The sequence below is a fragment of the Pecten maximus genome, chromosome 8, assembly GCF_902652985.1.
Source record: "Pecten maximus chromosome 8, xPecMax1.1, whole genome shotgun sequence".
Classification (NCBI taxonomy): domain Eukaryota; kingdom Metazoa; phylum Mollusca; class Bivalvia; order Pectinida; family Pectinidae; genus Pecten; species Pecten maximus.
In genome coordinates, this window is record NC_047022.1 from 9,772,805 (window position 1) to 9,791,177 (window position 18,373).

General features: G+C 35.6%; 1 protein-coding gene across 1 annotated transcript in view; it reads right to left on the reverse strand.

Annotated features, from left to right (window-relative positions):
- Window positions 1–18,282, reverse strand: part of LOC117332436 (helicase domino-like) — a 58,263-nt gene extending 39,981 nt beyond the window's left edge. Inside the window, 12 exon segments of the mRNA XM_033891337.1 lie at window positions 1,524–1,682; window positions 1,947–2,020; window positions 2,351–2,543; window positions 2,717–2,857; window positions 3,337–3,522; window positions 4,007–4,160; window positions 5,062–5,239; window positions 10,725–10,824; window positions 11,571–12,337; window positions 16,447–16,662; window positions 17,322–17,488; window positions 18,072–18,282. Coding sequence (XP_033747228.1) covers window positions 1,524–1,682; window positions 1,947–2,020; window positions 2,351–2,543; window positions 2,717–2,857; window positions 3,337–3,522; window positions 4,007–4,160; window positions 5,062–5,239; window positions 10,725–10,824; window positions 11,571–12,337; window positions 16,447–16,662; window positions 17,322–17,475 — 2,322 coding nt within the window. The 5' untranslated portion in view covers window positions 17,476–17,488; window positions 18,072–18,282.
- Window positions 18,283–18,373: the final 91 nt, after the last annotated feature.

Below are 18,373 nucleotides of genomic sequence, written 5' to 3' on the forward strand. Positions count from 1 at the left end.
TTTATGTCGTTACAGTGGTCGTACAGCCAAGAAGCGTTCCGAATGAAGGGAAAGATGGTGGTTCTTTTTGCTGACGGTAAGCTCGGTGATGTAATATGGAATTGGCTACGGCACATGACGGATAACATAACCAACCCACATCCTATATTGACATAGTTATGGTTACTGTATACCGCTGCAAGCGTCGATTTTTCGATTTCTGAATGGTTATCGAGGTACCCATTAGAGGCGAGGCGACTATTCAACCGGACAGGGAGATTCCGACCTAGCCACTTCAGTATCTATTTCCGAATTCGTCAGGTCATAACTTGGATAATACTTGGCCAATTTTGTTCATCGAACCCTCATTGGAAAGATAAAACATTTCTCTTTAATGTAATGTATGTGTCACTAAGATTTTTGACCCGCAGAATACGACAAATTATTTTTTTTTAAATACGTTCGTCTTCCCCCTCTTTGTAGTTACTACCCTTGATACTATATACATATGTATATGGACTATCATTTGGAAAATCGTGCCAAGCCCCTGTGCTGTTGCTATCAATACTAACTTCACTGTTTTTGAAACACAAACTACAAAAGACAACATGCAATGTATACCTTAATATTGTTTCGTACGACAGGATATTTTAATTGCACAGACAGCAATTAAAGTGTTTTAAGTAGGAATTTATCTCCCCTGGATTTGTAATCTCTCAGTGAACACATTAGATCTCATTAAGAGTTGTGAGCTCAGGGTAAATATTTGTAAGTATTTGTCGCTTCATTTTGTATTAATCCTTTTATTTTAATATTTGAAATCACTAAAATAGTATATTTTTAAAATGAAACCCTTCAACTGACAGTCACACTGTTAAAAAGATTATTATAGTTAAGATATCAACCATTGAAGTTTGAATTAACTGATGTAGTTTGTTTAAATTCAAAATCATATAAAATCTTTTTTAATATTCAGAAGTCCTAAAAAGGGTATTAGATATTTGTATATTCACTCTGTATTATTGATTCATGAACGTCTGTAACAAATTATCACTATGACATATAGCATACCGTTGCTATCAAAACTAACTACAATTTTTGAAAAACAAACTACAAAAGACAACATGCAACCTATTCCTAAATATTGTTTCCTACGACAGGATATTTTAATTGCACAGACAGCAATTAAAGTGTTTTAAGTAGGAATTTATCTCCCCTGGATTTGTAATCTCTCAGTGATTATAGAAGATTTCACAAAGAGTTGTGAGCTCAGGGATTTGAATTTATTTTGGCTTCATTTTGTATCATAACATTTTAAATATCTGGGAACACAAAATTTTAAGTTCAAATGACAAAGTTTGTATTTTTTCAAAGTGTTGACTCAAAGAATAGTAAATCTGAACTGAGTACTAATTGTTTTGCTACTTTGCTGTTCTTTGTTATTGTCTTCAACCACCAGTAAATCTAATTATTTAATCAGCAATAGTTGTGTTTAAAGATGAAGTATAAGCAGTAGTAATCAGAATTTGTTTTGTGTAGCATACCTTATCTTGTTTGCCATGTTTCTCATCAGCCTCTTCCTCAGTATCCTGAGTAAGACTAGCTGTGCCCGACAAGACTTCCTGGGGAAGGGACTTCAAAAGTTCCTCTAATGGAACCTCCCCTTCCTTCTGTAGTGCATCTAACTCTGCCTGGGTTGATGTCTAAAATCAAAATCAGTCTGTCACAAGTCTGGATAATTCATTATCATTATAGATATAGGGATTTTTTTTTCCAAAGATAGTAAACTAAATAATGATGAGAGAAATTGTAATGTCAGCTTAGAGATAACAAAATTTTAATTACCTTCAAGGAACACATGTGTTGAGATTAAATTATATCTGTGATATGGGGAATATAAGTATATCTTGTGAAACAAAATATGAAACAGGGTAGTTAACATTCTATCATTCCATAAAAAAAAATACCTCGTCCATATCTGCCTCTGCTTTTTCTATGGTTTCTTCATCATCAGATTCATCAGCTTCTGGTTCAAACTCACCTATACAGAGGAACAATTAAACAATCTAAGTGCTAAATAGGAATTAACAATAACAGAAATTGTATAAGAATAATGATTCAGGCCTGATGTAGAGAAGAAAACTGTATGACCTACATAGGAAATAAATATTTCATCTTCAAATGTTTTCACAGAGACAGAAAAAAGTAACCATTACATCTTAAAGGTGTGTTCAAATGAAATTTATTCCATCAACAATGGTTAATTTTAAGTTTCACTTCATATTCCAGACTTGACTTTGGCCACAATTCAAAAATATTTCAGATAAGCATCGGACCAGTTTGCCTGAAAGCAATTCCCAAAGAAACTTACGATCACCACCATCTATGGAGTGTTCAGGGGTGGTGACACCTGACCCTCCAGAAGATCCTGCTCTGTCTTTTTTCAAGCCTTCTGTTAACCAGGTCGAGTACTTCTCTGTCTGATCCACAATAAAATTCAGGTGAAGGTCTAAAGCCTTCTTTCTCTTTTCTTCATTTCTTGTCTGTTGTTTATATTGCACAACCTGTAAAGTAATCCAAACATTAAATCAGTAACTTCGAGACCACAACTTCAATAGCTCAATATCATTGTAAATTTAAGACATTTACACTACTGCATATCTCGGCACTTTTCTTTTGAAAACATACAGAATTCACAGAATATTTGCCCATAATTAAAGAGACTTATCAAACTCACCTTTTCTACATTTGTCCAGAATTCGCGGACCTGTTTTGCGATCTGTCCAGCTATCCTCTTCAGTTTCTGTGCCTCTTCCTTCTCTGCTCTGATCTCTTTCTGCTCAAGGTCCTGGAAATACTTGGACACCATCTTGGCCACCTGGTTGAAAAGTTAGTAATTAAATACACTGAATAATTTTGTTTCTTATTTTCTTCTACCAACTTCATCAAAAGTTTAATTAAAGAACTGTAGCCAGCCAATAGGAAACTGATCATTCCATAACAAGAGTAATCAGGGCAAAATGCTGCTTTTATATCCGAGTTACATTAGCACCAACGATACTATTGTACAAGTGACTTGGTGACTCTATGTCTCGACTCATTCAAAGTGAAAACTTGAGGTAGATGTTAATTAAAGGATTCCTATAAAGTCTTATAACCAAAATAGAGAATATGGTTCAATTTATGTTATAAAACTGTGTGACCTAGTTATGGTGATGATACAGGTTGCTAGCAGGGTTCATTTTAAAGATGTTGTCTTGACAATTCTAGAGGGACCTTAACTGTTGACAGATACTTAAACAAACTTAATTTAACTTAATTTAAGGGCCAAAGTAAGTAAAATCTGCCATTACACACCTTTCGTGCAGCAGCTTTCTTCCATTTGCGCTCCTGCTGGAAATCTGCTGCCAGCCACTGCATCTCCTCCAATAGGTAGTCCCAGTGGCTTTTGTTTCGTGGCGGCTCCTGCACCTTCGGCAGCCGGCGTGATGACCAAAGTCCCTCCTTACGAAGTTCTGCCACCCGCTGCATCACCTGTGCCTCCTGTCATGCAGAATCAAACATGTTTCAACCACATCAATTAAACATTAATGCAGTTTGTTCTTTATCTGAAAATGATTTTGATGAATGAACACAGGGCTTAAGGCCATTTTGGTCAGTACAATATTTAGACATATATTACTATGAGGTTTTGCAGGACAATGAAACAGTATTTGCTAACAATTTTACAACTGCTTTTGCATGTGTAGGCTGGTTACAACCCATGAACTTATTTTATGAATATATAGTACCAATGTTTCAATTTCCATTGCCATAGATGGTATTGGTTCACCATGCATGGAAGCAGAATTGTATTTTATCTTCCACGTTCACACAGTTGTGTACAGCAAGTGACCAGACAATCTAGACCTTACTGCTGTCGAGTGGGACACAGAATACCTTTAAAAACGAGTTAAATTTTGGGTGAAAAATTTTCCCCCTTGATCCATGTTTGTTCCAGAAATTAACACTATTTTTATACACTTACCTGTTTTGCTCGCTCTACTATAGCCTCCTGTGAGCCAATGGAACCATCGTAGATGTTGGATATTGTGTGTTGACGCGTGTGAAGACGGGGTGTCCCACCAGGAGAGGTTGGGGGAGACTTGGGCAAGCGAATCGTTGACTGTGGCTGATTTGATCTGTCAATATATCCATGAATGACAATGCATGAGATTTAGAAATTAGAAGACATTTCTTGCTTTTTGTTCTTTGACAACTCCAATATTGTTACCTTTAAAGTTTAATTCATCTCAATTATCTGTGGAAAATTTTATAAAAATTATAGCCAGCGGTTGCAATGCTGCCATGACATTCTAGATTTTTTTGGGGATTTTTTTTCCCTTTTCTTTTTCACTTTCTGTAACATTTGGATTTTGGTGACAACCAGTGTTGCCAAAGATTACTAATTTCGATAAATTACATGCATCCGGGCAAAATTCACTAGTTAAATGTGTAACCATGGAACTCGTGTTACATGAAGAAACATCAATAATCCTAAACAACAAGATAAATTTTTAGTTTTATTCTCTCTGCCAATTGATATGATGTATCAAAACTCAAATTGCATCTTAATATTCCAGCTTCAAACTTTCCAATTTTCTTTAAGGTTGTTGTTTAAACTTAATTTTTTTTTTTTTTGCACCAACTTTTTATCAGGGGTAATGATTCAACCAACACTTTTTACTTCAAATTATTGTTTAGTTTACCGAGTAGAAATATCTAATGAGGACAAGGTAAGAAAATTTTCATTTTTGATGGAAGATTTCCAAGAATGTTGCCAGCAATTTGGTGACCGATCACTGTACATAACAGCACCAGCGCATAGAGCTGCAGTCTATTTCCGAGTTACATTAGCACCAATGACACTACAGAAAAGTGACTAGGTGACTCTATGTCTCGCTAACGTAATGCAGGAATATAATTTTACCTAATTTAATGTCAATACTATTTCATGGAATTAACACACTACGAACAAGAATCTTGTGAATGGTAAACAGTCAGGGCCCTAAAACTTTCATCAGGATGTTGGGTGGTACTTACGTTGATATAGTGTGTGTGGCCTTTGTGGTGTGTGTAGTGTGTATGACAGGTGGCTTTGTATCCGCAGCCTTTGACATCTGACTCTGTAGTTGTGGCATAGACACCGTTGCCACAGTGGATGTTGTTAGGGTTGTTGTGCTGTTGGTGGTTGTACTTGCTGCTGTCCTCTGGCTTGGTGCTATATATCAGAAAGAACAAATCAATAACTAATTTCCTAACACAAAAACATTTAACTCGTATTAATTCCAGATGAACAATTTCTAGAGATAATCAAAACTTCACCAGGATTCACTCAAGGGCACTCAATTTCAAATTTTTAAAGAATATAGGTCAAGTGCCAAAGATAAAAACCTGTATGTAAGGCTCAAAATTAACCAAATTTGTTATTGTTGTCTTCTCTGCAACAAAATATTTAAAAACTGACAAAATCAAATCATTCTGTTCATACAACATTAACAAGTGTAATTTCTTTTTTAATAAATCACAAGAGGTGGTTCCTTGTCCTGCCTATATATTTTGGTTGAAATTTAGGCCCCATTTCGCATTGTGTATGCTTTTAAGTTTGTTTCCCCAATGAATTCATTAAAGTTTTACCTCCCCGTTGTGCATGGTTTTTTTTAACCAATGGAGTCAACAAAATTTTACCTATCTCAATGCCAAATTTCCTAAAATGATCAGGAAAAAACACTGGGAGGTCATATTCTGGTGACCTTTTTCTCTAATAATGACCTCAAATTTGTGGAATTTGACCCTTGATGCAATGTTAGCAATGTGGAACATTGCATACCAGTGTAGAGGAACAGAATTATTGATTTCGTTTTAATCAAGTTTCAAGAACAAACCATTGACACCTGAAAACAGAGAAGAAATTTAAAAGTAACTGTTTCTCCACATAAATGATATGAATGTATTATATATACACAAAGTGCCTTTTCAATAGCTAGCACAAAGCTCAATGAAATATGTTTACTTTGAAATATTAATATTTATAATTGCTTTGACATGAAATCAAAAGCTGGCTCAGACTGTAGCATGGGACTGTCGCTCTATAACCACTACCAGAGGTGTAATGACAGTTTTTGCAGTTATAAAACTAGAACTGTGTTGCTGTTGGTATTCAGGACAGTTTGAATCATTTTCCGATTCGTTTGACCCAAAACTCGGCAAAAGTGAAACTTCATTATAGCTATCTTTGCAACCAGAATCACTGACTGACAATTATCAATATTTGAATCAAAGGTTATCATAATTAGGCCTAAAATAAATACTAGTGTTTCTGCTTGTCCTGAAGACCCTGTATTTTTGCATTTAAAGGATGGATTATTCAGATTCCTTGTTTCTATACCTCTAACAGAAAAAAGTGTTTAAAAATAAAATAAACATTTCCAGACTGGCATGTTAGCAGAAAGACGTATCTTTTTGTGAAGCCTTACTAGCTTTTTTTTTGTCAATGTTATATTCAATCAGTGTCAAAGCAGCCAACAAAATGTATCTTCTGATTTGTCCCCTTCGCCTTCATCACAACTCAAATTATAAACAGTCAACCTTTAAGTTCAAACCTGACAATATATGAAATTATTACTTTCAACAGATGAACCTTTTGCTCTTTGAAGTGTTATCTTTTTTTACTGTCATTTGTTCTCGAGCATCCTTCATACGAACCCATCAATTCAATCTTACAGGACAAACACTGCATGTCTGTAACCTGGTGATAAATCTTTAACAGATCTATGACAGATAAGCAAGACAATGTTTACTTGAAGGCTGTACAGGACTTATACTAGAAGTTCAAGTCAGACAAGGGTTCTGTATGGAAGCATGCCACAGACCTCAAACGCAGTAAGTGCTACGTCCCATGCTAGCTGTTGCCCAATTCTCATTTCATCATGCTCTGTTGCCCACTAAGAAGATCATAAGCAGATCTAGAACAAAGGTAACTTCTGTTGTCCAATGGTCTTGTGTTTCACTGAACATATTTGTAACACGTCCAGAAATATCACCAAATTGAGATATTTTTATTTATTTATTTTTTCCATCTAAAAGGATTGAAGAACCTTCCATTGGTTAGAGCAGCACAACATCCATGATGGAATGACGACAAAATTGTAAATACACCATCTTCACAGTAACGATATCCACTAGTTCATTTCTATTTGATGCCTTCATTAAACCAGGCACTCCAGTAAATTACCGTTTAGTCTTTCCAAAAAATCGAGATACATACATTGGTGCTGACCAACAAATTTCAAATAGTCTTCGGATGTCAGCTTGCAAAATTACCAGACACTAAAAATTTTCCTTTAAAGAGCTATACATCATGAAACTCAATCTAGCTGAATCAAGCCAATGAAATTCTTAGAAGCTATAGCTACTGTGGAGATGGCAGGACCCTGGCAGATGGCCAGGTAGTTATATACAAACTGGTGAGCACCTGTTTGCGTTGGCCCCGTGTGAGGCTGTGCCGGCACCACTGTGGACTGTAAGGACGAGGAAGAGGAGGAGGAGATGGGAGGATTGTGTGGCACGGAGGACACACTTGAGGACGAGGAGCAGGCCAGAGCCGGCTGTACATGGCCAAACACCATACCATGCCGACCTCCCGGCCGCCGAGTCTCAAAACCTGCAGCACCAAAACACCTCATTCACTATCATTCTTAACTGTGACAAGGGTCTAGACTAAATTACTGTAAGATGGGCTTAGGGTTTATTCGGCCTTAAATTGCAACATCTCAGATTTATTGTGACAAAGGCATAACTTCGCTTAAATTAGCAAACAACATCTTAAATCTTCCAACATCTGCTAGGTTAAGACTCGAACCTCATCATGAAGCATGTCAATTAGATTATGGTCAGAGTAAAGCAATACCTTTATACCAAAAACAGAACTGTACTGATGTGTGGCATACAACATAACCGTAAGCCATGAATCACTATAAGTAACAGCCTATACTGTCCACAATGCCTCTTTAACTTTTCGATTGATATATAGAACATTCACAATAATGAATTCCAGATATCTACCATTCGTATTGATAGATCTATGTACACAATTTTCACTGAAATGGGCCACAACTCAAAAATGCATTAAAATGATAAATGATGCAGATGTGACAATGATCATGATACTGCTCTCCCTATGTATACATGTGGTCTCTCTCGATGTTCAATTCAAACCCCGATTTTGCAGGTTTTGGGAATTTGGCTTTGCTATGAAATAATCTCAATTTGGAATGGGGTCAGTAATTGGCCTACTTTTAATATGCTACAGTAAATTAGACAGACCCTTGATACAGTGAAACTTTCCTGATTTTGTTATTCATTGACTATTGGATTTGCACATTATGGAAAGAATATATATAGAGAAACTTAAATCATTGACATCATACTGCTTTAATTTACATCCATATATAATTTCACCAAGTATTTGCACTGATTAGAAATTAAAAGCAGGATTCATTTCTTTAAAGAATGCACATATGTCTTTATTAAATATTCTATAAACCAAAGCATAATAACGTTTTAAAATCTTTTATATTACAAGTATAGCAAATTTAGCACTTTGTTAAAATAGCAATCTTTTAAATACATCTACCGCAAATACAGCTATACTTTATTGATGCAAAGCCACAACACCCATTCAGGTTACACACCAATTATATCATCATAAGGCCCCAGACTAGTCCCTTGTAGGTATTTAACTTTGTTATTGATCGAAAATGGGATGCTAAAGAAACAAGAACCACATAATAAACTAAAGATGATGACAGGCAGGGTAATAAAGAAAGGTTTTGGACGACAGTCTACTAGCTACAATCCACAGTGAGCCGAGCACAGGCAAAAATAAAAAGTATAAAATCAACAGAAGGCACAGTGTGTGTATATATACATACATCATTTGAAGCAGACAACATCAAATCAGAAGGCCTGTACATCAATGTAAACATAAGATTTAATTCAAAGTGAATGTTAAACAACGACAACTACAAGTTTGGAATATATCCCAATTCATATTATAATGAAACAATTTTGAATGTCATTCTAGCACGTTTAAATATTTTCTGCTCTCCTCAGCCTTATTGGACCATCAAATTAACCTTTTAGTTATAGAATAGATACCTCTGATTTTCCATACAATATTTCTCAATCCATTTTTGCAATTTTGAAAAAAAAATCAAGACTTTTTTTTATAAAATATTGTTTTGATTTTTTAAAATTCATAATGAACTAGCCTGGATATATTCTGTAATTATGCAAATGAAAAGAGTCGCTGTTAGTCAAATGAACAAAAATGTAAAGAATGAAATGATGTGAAAATGAAATATATAATTACAACACAAAATATAAGCTAAATATTCAGTAAAACATTACTTAAAACAATGATTTTTTTTCTATCACATAGCAAAAGGTTGCACAAACGACATATTTTGTTCATTTATTTCGAGTTTTAAACTTAAATCAATAATGGCAGACGCATGTCTATCAAGTCTACATAACATATGGCTCCATTCATTCGGCTTTCAATCATACTGGCAGACAAGCGAAATGTCACTATTGCAAGCGCAAGCTGAATTTGACTGTTTTGAAGAAGAACTATACATATATAACATTTTCCATGCAAATGTGTGGACTTTCAAAAAGTCTGAATGACATAATATATTAGGAGTTTTATGTTAATCTTATGATGTAAATTCTTACAAAGTAATTTACTACTTTCAACATATCAGCAAAGGCCAGCATGATCGCCATGCTTAAAAACAGCCAAACAAGCTAAGCCCCCTTTACGCAAACTCTTGTTGACAGTATCAATTAATAATTCAGCTTCTAGTTGACCCTTGAGAGTATGTTGCTGACTTCCAAAAATGAGATCATGACTCCTGGAAATGACAACATGTCTATTTGACATGTTTTGACCGAGAAGTAGTAATTTGACTTTTGAAAATGCTAAAAATAAATCCAGGGTCAACTGGATGCCCAGATCATTGATATAATACAATGTAAATGGAAATAGATTTTTCTAGTTAAATAGTTATCACTGTGGAATTTTTTAAACCACAATGAACCAAAATTATTTTGTCATCGGACATCTTCGATTAATTTGTGATCACAACAATAAATGTAGATATATTATATGCAAATAGAAATGTGCAATACATATATTACTGAAACTTGAACATGCAACATAGAAATCAATGTGTATAACAGAATGTGTGTTCACAAACTAAAGCATCACTAGATAGATATTTCTAAGCTGAATCTAACAATAATAGGGCTTTCAAAAGAATTCAAATCTCAAAAGAGTCCGTAACATTATTCTATGAATATTTGGATTCAAGTTAAAAATCAAATTCATTAACATTTTTGGATCTCTATGTGAAAAAGTAATAAATCAGGTTTCACTTCATATTTGACACATGGATAGATCTGTTTACATATTCCAGGCCCTAAATTTGTGTCCAAAATTCAAAAAAAAAAAAAAAAAATTCATTGCATCATTTAATTCTTGCATCATATATATAACTATATACAATGTAATTATATGATAAAATCAGCTTCCCTAAAATGTTTAAGCAATGAAACATACTTCACTTCAGCTCATTGCTACTGAAGTTCTTCAACAAAGTGACTGGTAAGCGATTCACATGCCACACAAGCGGACACCTTACCTTGCTGATTCAGGGCAGCTACAGAGGGTGGTAGCGTGGTTGATATGGCAACTGGTGTTGCCAGGGGAACATTGCTTCCACTGCATGTGATCACCTTTACCTGAAATAAACAATTCTATTAGTCGCCACTTCCTTCTTCATAGTTCACAAAACAATCCAAAACATGGACAACTTTGCATTATATTTTAAATTTGCTCAAGAAATCAACAAATTTTTTTAAAACTTTTTTTATACATTCAAGTCATGAACGACAATTTTCACTTTTAGATATATCCTAGATTACCAAATAAAAGAAAGTAATTTGAATAGGCCAATTCCATACAATGAAAGTATTTTACTTTTAAGAAGTCATATTTCATTTTTGGAAATTAGGAATACCAGCCAACAATGTAAAATAATATTTTTTCCAATCGAAAACTTCACTATTTTTTGCAAGCAAATCCAAAATTCTTCCTGAAACTCCTAATGCAGTATTTTTTCAGTGTTTTGGGAGGAAATTCAGTTGATTGAATTCTTCTTAATTTTATGTGTAATTTATGTGAAAAAATTATAGATAAACACGCTAATATGGTAATTGTTTCGTAAGTGTTATGCTTACCAGTCTTATAATGCAGTGTAAATTCTTGCTGTATACATGATGGCACACATCAATTTTAACAACTGATTGTCCATTTTTCTGATCTATTTTATACAATATTTGCAATTATATATTTTTGTGTTTTTCGGAACTTTTTATCTATGTACACAATTGGGAATTTTTAATTCCTTTCTGGGAAAAATAAGGTTTGCTAATAATATAGTCAGGAAAAACACAGCTTGCCTTGTGTGAACATGCAAAACACTCACTTCATTGTTGATCTTTCTCTCTTGTCCATGATCATCCTCCTCATCACTGTCAAGGTTCCCAGATTTAAGGAAGTGTACAAGCTGGGGTGTGGGCCGCTTTTTCCATGTGTGATAATCCATCATGTTCCCACTATTCTGGAGGAAGAACAGCTCAGTCAGGTACTCTATGTAGTTCTCTTTTATCTCTATCATCTCTCGGTGTTTCTGGTCAAGAATAAGTTTCCTGTTGTTGGCAATTTCTGTAGTAGCTGGTGCTTTCTCCTCAACCTTCACTTTCTTTTTGGGAGAGGGCCCCATAGCCGATTGGTTGGCTAGTGCTGTGAGGTTGGGAAATGTGTGTGTGAGGCCAAGAGGAGTTATGCTGGGTTTTGTGTCTTGTAGAACTTTCCCAACCATGGCTAGGTTTGTTGCAGACGTTGGCGCTGTAGCACCCGCTGCAACGATAGTCTTAGGAGTTTGTTGCTGTCCGGTAGGTTGAATGCTCATATTTTGAGATGGTTGCTGAAGGTTGGCTCGAGGGGTTGGTGGGGTCCCCCGTGAAGGGCTCAGACCATGATGGTGCACTGTAGCTCCGCTGGCGCTCAAGGTCCCCACTCCCGGGGCCCCGCTGGGTGTGGTCGCCGTCACCAGGGTCAGTGTTGGTGGAATTTGCAACTCGGGTCCTGAGGGAGTGGCACCTGCCTGTCTGATCAGGGCAGTGGTGGCACCACCTGAGAATGGTCCAGTTACTGTTCTGGACACCCCTGGGCTGATCACACCAACAATACCTGAAAATACAAATTTATCAATCATACCGTAAAACATTATATATTAGTATCACTAACTCCTGCCACACAACAGCACACAAATATATGCAAATCAGAAAGCTACTTTCCTTTGGTGAGTCATACTTGAACCCATCAGAAACTGTTTTATCTAGTTCACAGTTTGCATTGAACATATTGCTGTGCCCTTTAATAACAGTTTACAACAATAAGTTAAGTATATTTCAGAAATATGATTATTTTCTATACTAGTATGCATTATATATATATGTAATTACTAATTATAGGCAACATTCAGGTAATTGCATTTAATGAAATTTTGACCCAATACCTTCATACAAAATTATTTTCTATAGAATTTGTTCCCAGCAGTAACACTATGAAGGTTACTACTGGAATTTGATGTTGGGTTGAAGTCACGGCTCAAAGGTCTTTAAATCTCCTCTAGCTTTGGTAATCCAACCCATTTTGTTTTAATATACATCGTCAAATACCAGTAACATGGACCCAGTTAACTGAAGACTGATGTGTGGTAGGTTTTACAGACGACGGAAACAATTCAGAGTTTTAGATAAACTGGAAAGAAAAGAGACCAGACAACCCAAATACATGTCATACGGTAAAATAAAGTAGTTTGATATCAAATTCAATAATGTAAAACTGTCTTTCTATGTGTATCGGACTGATGGTGGGTTTTTTTTTTATTAGGCTCTCAGTGAATTGTGTTTTTCTAACAGTGACAGGGTTTAAGTCTGTCAGTGTCTGCTATGGTGTCCGTTTGTCGTATGTCAGTGTCTTTTTTTTTGCATCTGTATAGGTGTCGGACATTGTTTGATTGAATGAGTATTTGTGTGTGTTTTTATGCATGTTTGAATGTATGACCATGTTAGCAACTACGAAAAAAAATGGTAATGAAAGTAAGCAATGAAGCATGAAACACGTTGTGTTTATGGCATAAATTGTCAGAATTGTAAAGAGTCAAGATCAATAAAGACTTCGACTAGTTTTGTTTGGCTGATAGTCATAACCACTTGGCTCCGAGTGCATAAAAAAAAGTAAAAAAAAAATAAATTCTTTGATGGCAGTGATCTACCGAAACATTTTGAACTGTTTATTTTTTTTCTTCTAACAGCTGATCAATGGATGTGTTTAGTATCTATCTATATATCAATGTCATAATTATGAAACAAGTGCCAATACCAAAATTGGAGCTTTTGAAAATTTTGACTTTAGAGGTCAAATGTCCCAAGCAATAACAGCAACTGTGTTATCACTGGAGTTTTATGTTGGGTCGGGGTCACGGCTCAAAGGTCTTTAAATCTCCTCTAGCTTTGGTAACCAACCCATTTTGTTTTAATATATATTGTCAAATACCAGTAACATGGACCCAGTTAACTAAAGACTGATGTGTGGTAGGTTTTACAGACGACGGAAACAATTCTGAGTTTTAGATAAACTGGAAAGAAAAGAGACCAGACAACCCAGATACATGTCATATGGTAAAATAAAGTAGTTTGATATCAAATTCAATAATGTATAACTGTCTTTCTATGTGTATCTGACTGATGGTGTGGTTTTTTTTATTAGGCTCTCAGTGAATTGTGTTTGTCTAACAGTGACAGGGTTTAAGTCTGTCAGTGTCTGCTATGGTGTCCGTTTGTCGTATGTCAGTGTCTTTTTTTTTGCATCTGTATAGGTGTCGGACATTGTTTGATTGAATGAGTATTTGTGTATGTTTGTATGCATGCATGTTTGAATGTAGGACCATGTTAGCAACTACGAAAAGAAATGGTAATGAAAGTAAGCAATGAAGCATGAAACATGTTGTGTTTATGGTATAAATTGTCAGAATTGTAAAGAGTCAAGACCACTATAGACTTCGGCTAGTTTTGTTTGGCTGATAGTCATAACCACTTGGCTCAGAGTGCATAAAAAAAAAGTAAAAAAAAAAAATTCTTTGATGGCAGTTACCTACCGAAACATTTTGAACTGTTTATTTTGTTTCTTCCAACAGCTGATCAATGAATGCGCTTAGTATCTATCTATATATCAATGTCATAATTATGAAACAAGTGCCAATATCAAAATTGGAGCTTTTGAAAATTTTGACTTTAGAGGTTGAATGTCCCAAGCAATAACAGCAACTGTGTTATCACTGGAGTTTTATGTTGGGTCGGGGTCACGGCTCAAAGGTCTTTAAATCTCCTCTAGCTTTGGTAACCAACCCATTTTGTTGTAATATATATTGTCAAATACCAGTAACATGGACCCAGTTAACTAAAGACTGATGTGTGGTAGGTTTTACAGACGACGGAAACAATTCTGAGTTTTAGATAAACTGGAAAGAAAAGAGACCAGACAACCCAAATACATGTCATATGGTAAAATAAAGTAGTTTGATATCAAATTCAATAATGTATAACTGTCTTTCTATGTGTATCTGACTGATGGTGTGTTTTTTTTTTATTAGGCTCTCAGTGAATTGTGTTTGTCTAACAGTGACAGGGTTTAAGTCTGTCAGTGTCTGCTATGGTGTCCGTTTGTCGTATGTCAGTGTCTTTTTTTTTGCATCTGTATAGGTGTCAGACATTGTTTGATTGAATGAGTATTTGTGTATGTTTGTATGCATGTTTGAATGTATGACCATGTTAGCAACTACGAAAAGAAATGGTAATGAAAGTAAGCAATGAAGCATGAAACATGTTGTGTTTATGGTATAAATTGTCAGAATTGTAAAGAGTCAAGACCACTATAGACTTCGGCTAGTTTTGTTTGGCTGATAGTCATAACCACTTGGCTCAGAGTGCATAAAAAAAAAAAAAAACTTTGATGGCAGGTATCTACCGAAACATTTTGAACCGTATATTTTTTCTTCTTCCAACAGCTGATCAATGGATGTGTTTAGTATCTATCTATATATCAATGTCATAATTATGAAACAAGTGCCAATATCAAAATTGGAGCTTTTGAAAATTTTGACTTTAGAGGTTGAATGTCCCAAGCAATAACAGCAACTGTGTTATCACTGGAGTTTTATGTTGGGTCGGGGTCACGGCTCAAAGGTCTTTAAATCTCCTCTAGCTTTGGTAACCAACCCCTTTTGTTTTAATATACATTGTCAAATACCAGTAACATGGACCCAGTTAACTAAAGACTGATGTGTGGTAGGTTTTACAGACGACGGAAACAATTCTGAGTTTTAGATAAACTGGAAAGAAAAGAGACCAGACAACCCAGATACATGTCATATGGTAAAATAAAGTAATTTGATATCAAATTCAATAATGTATAACTGTCTTTCTATGTGTATCTGACTGATGGTGTGGTTTTTTTTATTAGGCTCTCAGTGAATTGTGTTTGTCTAACAGTGACAGGGTTTAAGTCTGTCAGTGTCTGCTATGGTGTCCGTTTGTCGTATGTCAGTGTCTTTTTCTTTGCATCTGTATAGGTGTCGGACATTGTTTGATTGAATGAGTATTTGTGTATGTTTGTATGCATGCATGTTTGAATGTATGACCATGTTAGCAACTACGAAAAGAAATTGTAATGAAAGTAAGCAATGAAGCATGAAACATGTTGTGTTTATGGTATAAATTGTCAGAATTGTAAAGAGTCAAGACCACTATAGACTTCGGCTAGTTTTGTTTGGCTGATAGTCATAACCACTTGGCTCCGAGTGCATAAAAAAAAGTAAAAAAAAATAAATTCTTTGATGGCAGTGATCTACCGAAACATTTTGAACTGTCTGTTTTTCTTCTTCTAACAGCTGATCAATGGATGTGTTTAGTATCTATCTATACATCAATGTCATAATTATGAAACAAGTGCCAATATCAAAATTGGAGCTTTTGAAAATTTTGACTTTAGAGGTCAAATGTCCCAAGCAATAACAGCAACTGTGTTATCACTGGAGTTTTATGTTGGGTCGGGGTCACGGCTCAAAGGTCTTTAAATCTCCTCTAGCTTTGGTAACCAACCCCTTTCATTTATTTGATGTCATCTTAGCAAGTATTACGATAAGTCATACATTCTAATGGTTACGAGACCAAGGAATATACATAATGGATTATGTCAACCAGAGCTAAACATCTATACTGTAGAATTATTATAACCTTGACTGCTCAGTTGTCTCTGCAGAGCCTGGGCAGACAGACCGGGGGTGGTTGCAACCGCAGAGGGCCCAGGGGCACCTCCAGTGAAGATGCGCTCCAAGTCTTGTGAGGACACAACCACAGTCTGGTGCTGGAGAGGTGTGCTGGAACCAACAACTGGGGCTGCCACATTGGAGCTTCCCAAGGACGAGCCTGGGGATGCTGAGGGAAGCAAACCTATGAATGCATAATAGTCAAGTTTTATTGCCATTGCCATATGGGACTTTCAAATGAAAGCAGTATTGATAATCATAAATATCATTTAAAATAACTTTAACAGTACAGACAAAACTCAAATTACTTTTGCTGAATGCAAGATACAACTTTTAAAATTACAATTTAAGCTGATGGATATGCGAGATTCTGGAGTTTGTTCCATTTAATATTAGATTAAATGTTGTATTATCCTCCTTATTGGCACCCATTTGAGGCAAATTCAATTATTGTTTGACATTGAATTTCCGATATAAACATTTATTAAAATATAAAACAGATGCCTTAAGTGCCTAGTACTAATAAACACAATTTCATGTGCTCTGGTAAAGGTCAAGATATCTTTTTTTTTAAACCTGCCAACTTAAATGGTACATCCCAAATTTATCAAGTTCTTTCAGTCTTGGTCTTTGCCACTTACAGAAAATAGCACATCACACACGAGAGTAATAGATATATTTTCAATGTTTTTTTTTGTCAATTGTGTGAAGATAACGAGAGACAGCTTTCCTTTTATTTATTAGCTCTGATTTTTCCCACAAAACAGTTTACTTCTGGGTCAGAATAGGATACTGTAATGTCTGGTTTTGTCAAAAATATTCTATTTTGGACCCAATCAGTACCTAGTGTAGTCTGCCTGCCTGTACCCGTAATAGCCTGTAACTGGCCAGTCAACACATAGTGCTGGACGGACTCTTGTTGTGGTGACTGCCCACTCTGGTCCCTCGGACCGCTGCCACGACGCTGCTTCACATCGTTCGCATCATTCCGTTGCATACTTCTGCAACACCTTCAAAAATTTAAGAAACATGTAGGGCAGGCACATCGAAATCAAATAATGTAATTTGATATGATCTAGTAAAATAACATTTAAATGAATAACTTGCCTAAAATAGGAAAGTACCAATCAAAATTATTTCTATTATAGCGGAAAGGCGTGCAACCCTGCAGACAAAACGCTTCACTAGTTTAATTCAAATAAATTGCTATTTATTGTCATTTAATATATACTGGCGATACAATATCCGCATACTCAAGAAGATACTGTCTCGACTTTTAGATAACTTTTTCTACAATGTTGCACGCAGTCTTTTGTGATATAGGATAGGAATGCAACTCGATAAAGCCAAGTCCCACTGTTCGGATTAGTTTATTGTGGATTGGCATAGTTCAAGAGTACTACTGTCATAAAGAACATGATACTGATTGCACTCCACGAAACGTACATATAAATATATCAAACGTCATCCGTTATATTGCAACACTTTCCGCGCTCGACACCGGTAGACTTAGGGCGCGCATGCGGTCCGCCATTCATGCCTTCCCATGAGTCGCGAGTCCGCCATATTGGTATGAATATATTATTTGCTTACCTGGATTTTGAGTTACAAATTTAACGATGAAAAACCACCCATCTTTGGTCAAAAACCCTCAATCCAACCTTATCAGCAATTTATCTGAACATTTTGATACAGTGAACCTACAACCTCAAAAATAAAAGACATAAATTTCGATGCAACTATTTCTTGTCGCAAGTCACGGGATCTAAGCCATGACGCATCTCTGGCTGCAAGGAATAGTGAGAAAGAATACGCATGCGCAAAATCGGACACGATGAGACTTTTCGGAAATTTGTCTACTCGATTTTTCAGTCGGCAGTATCTAAGAAGCAGAG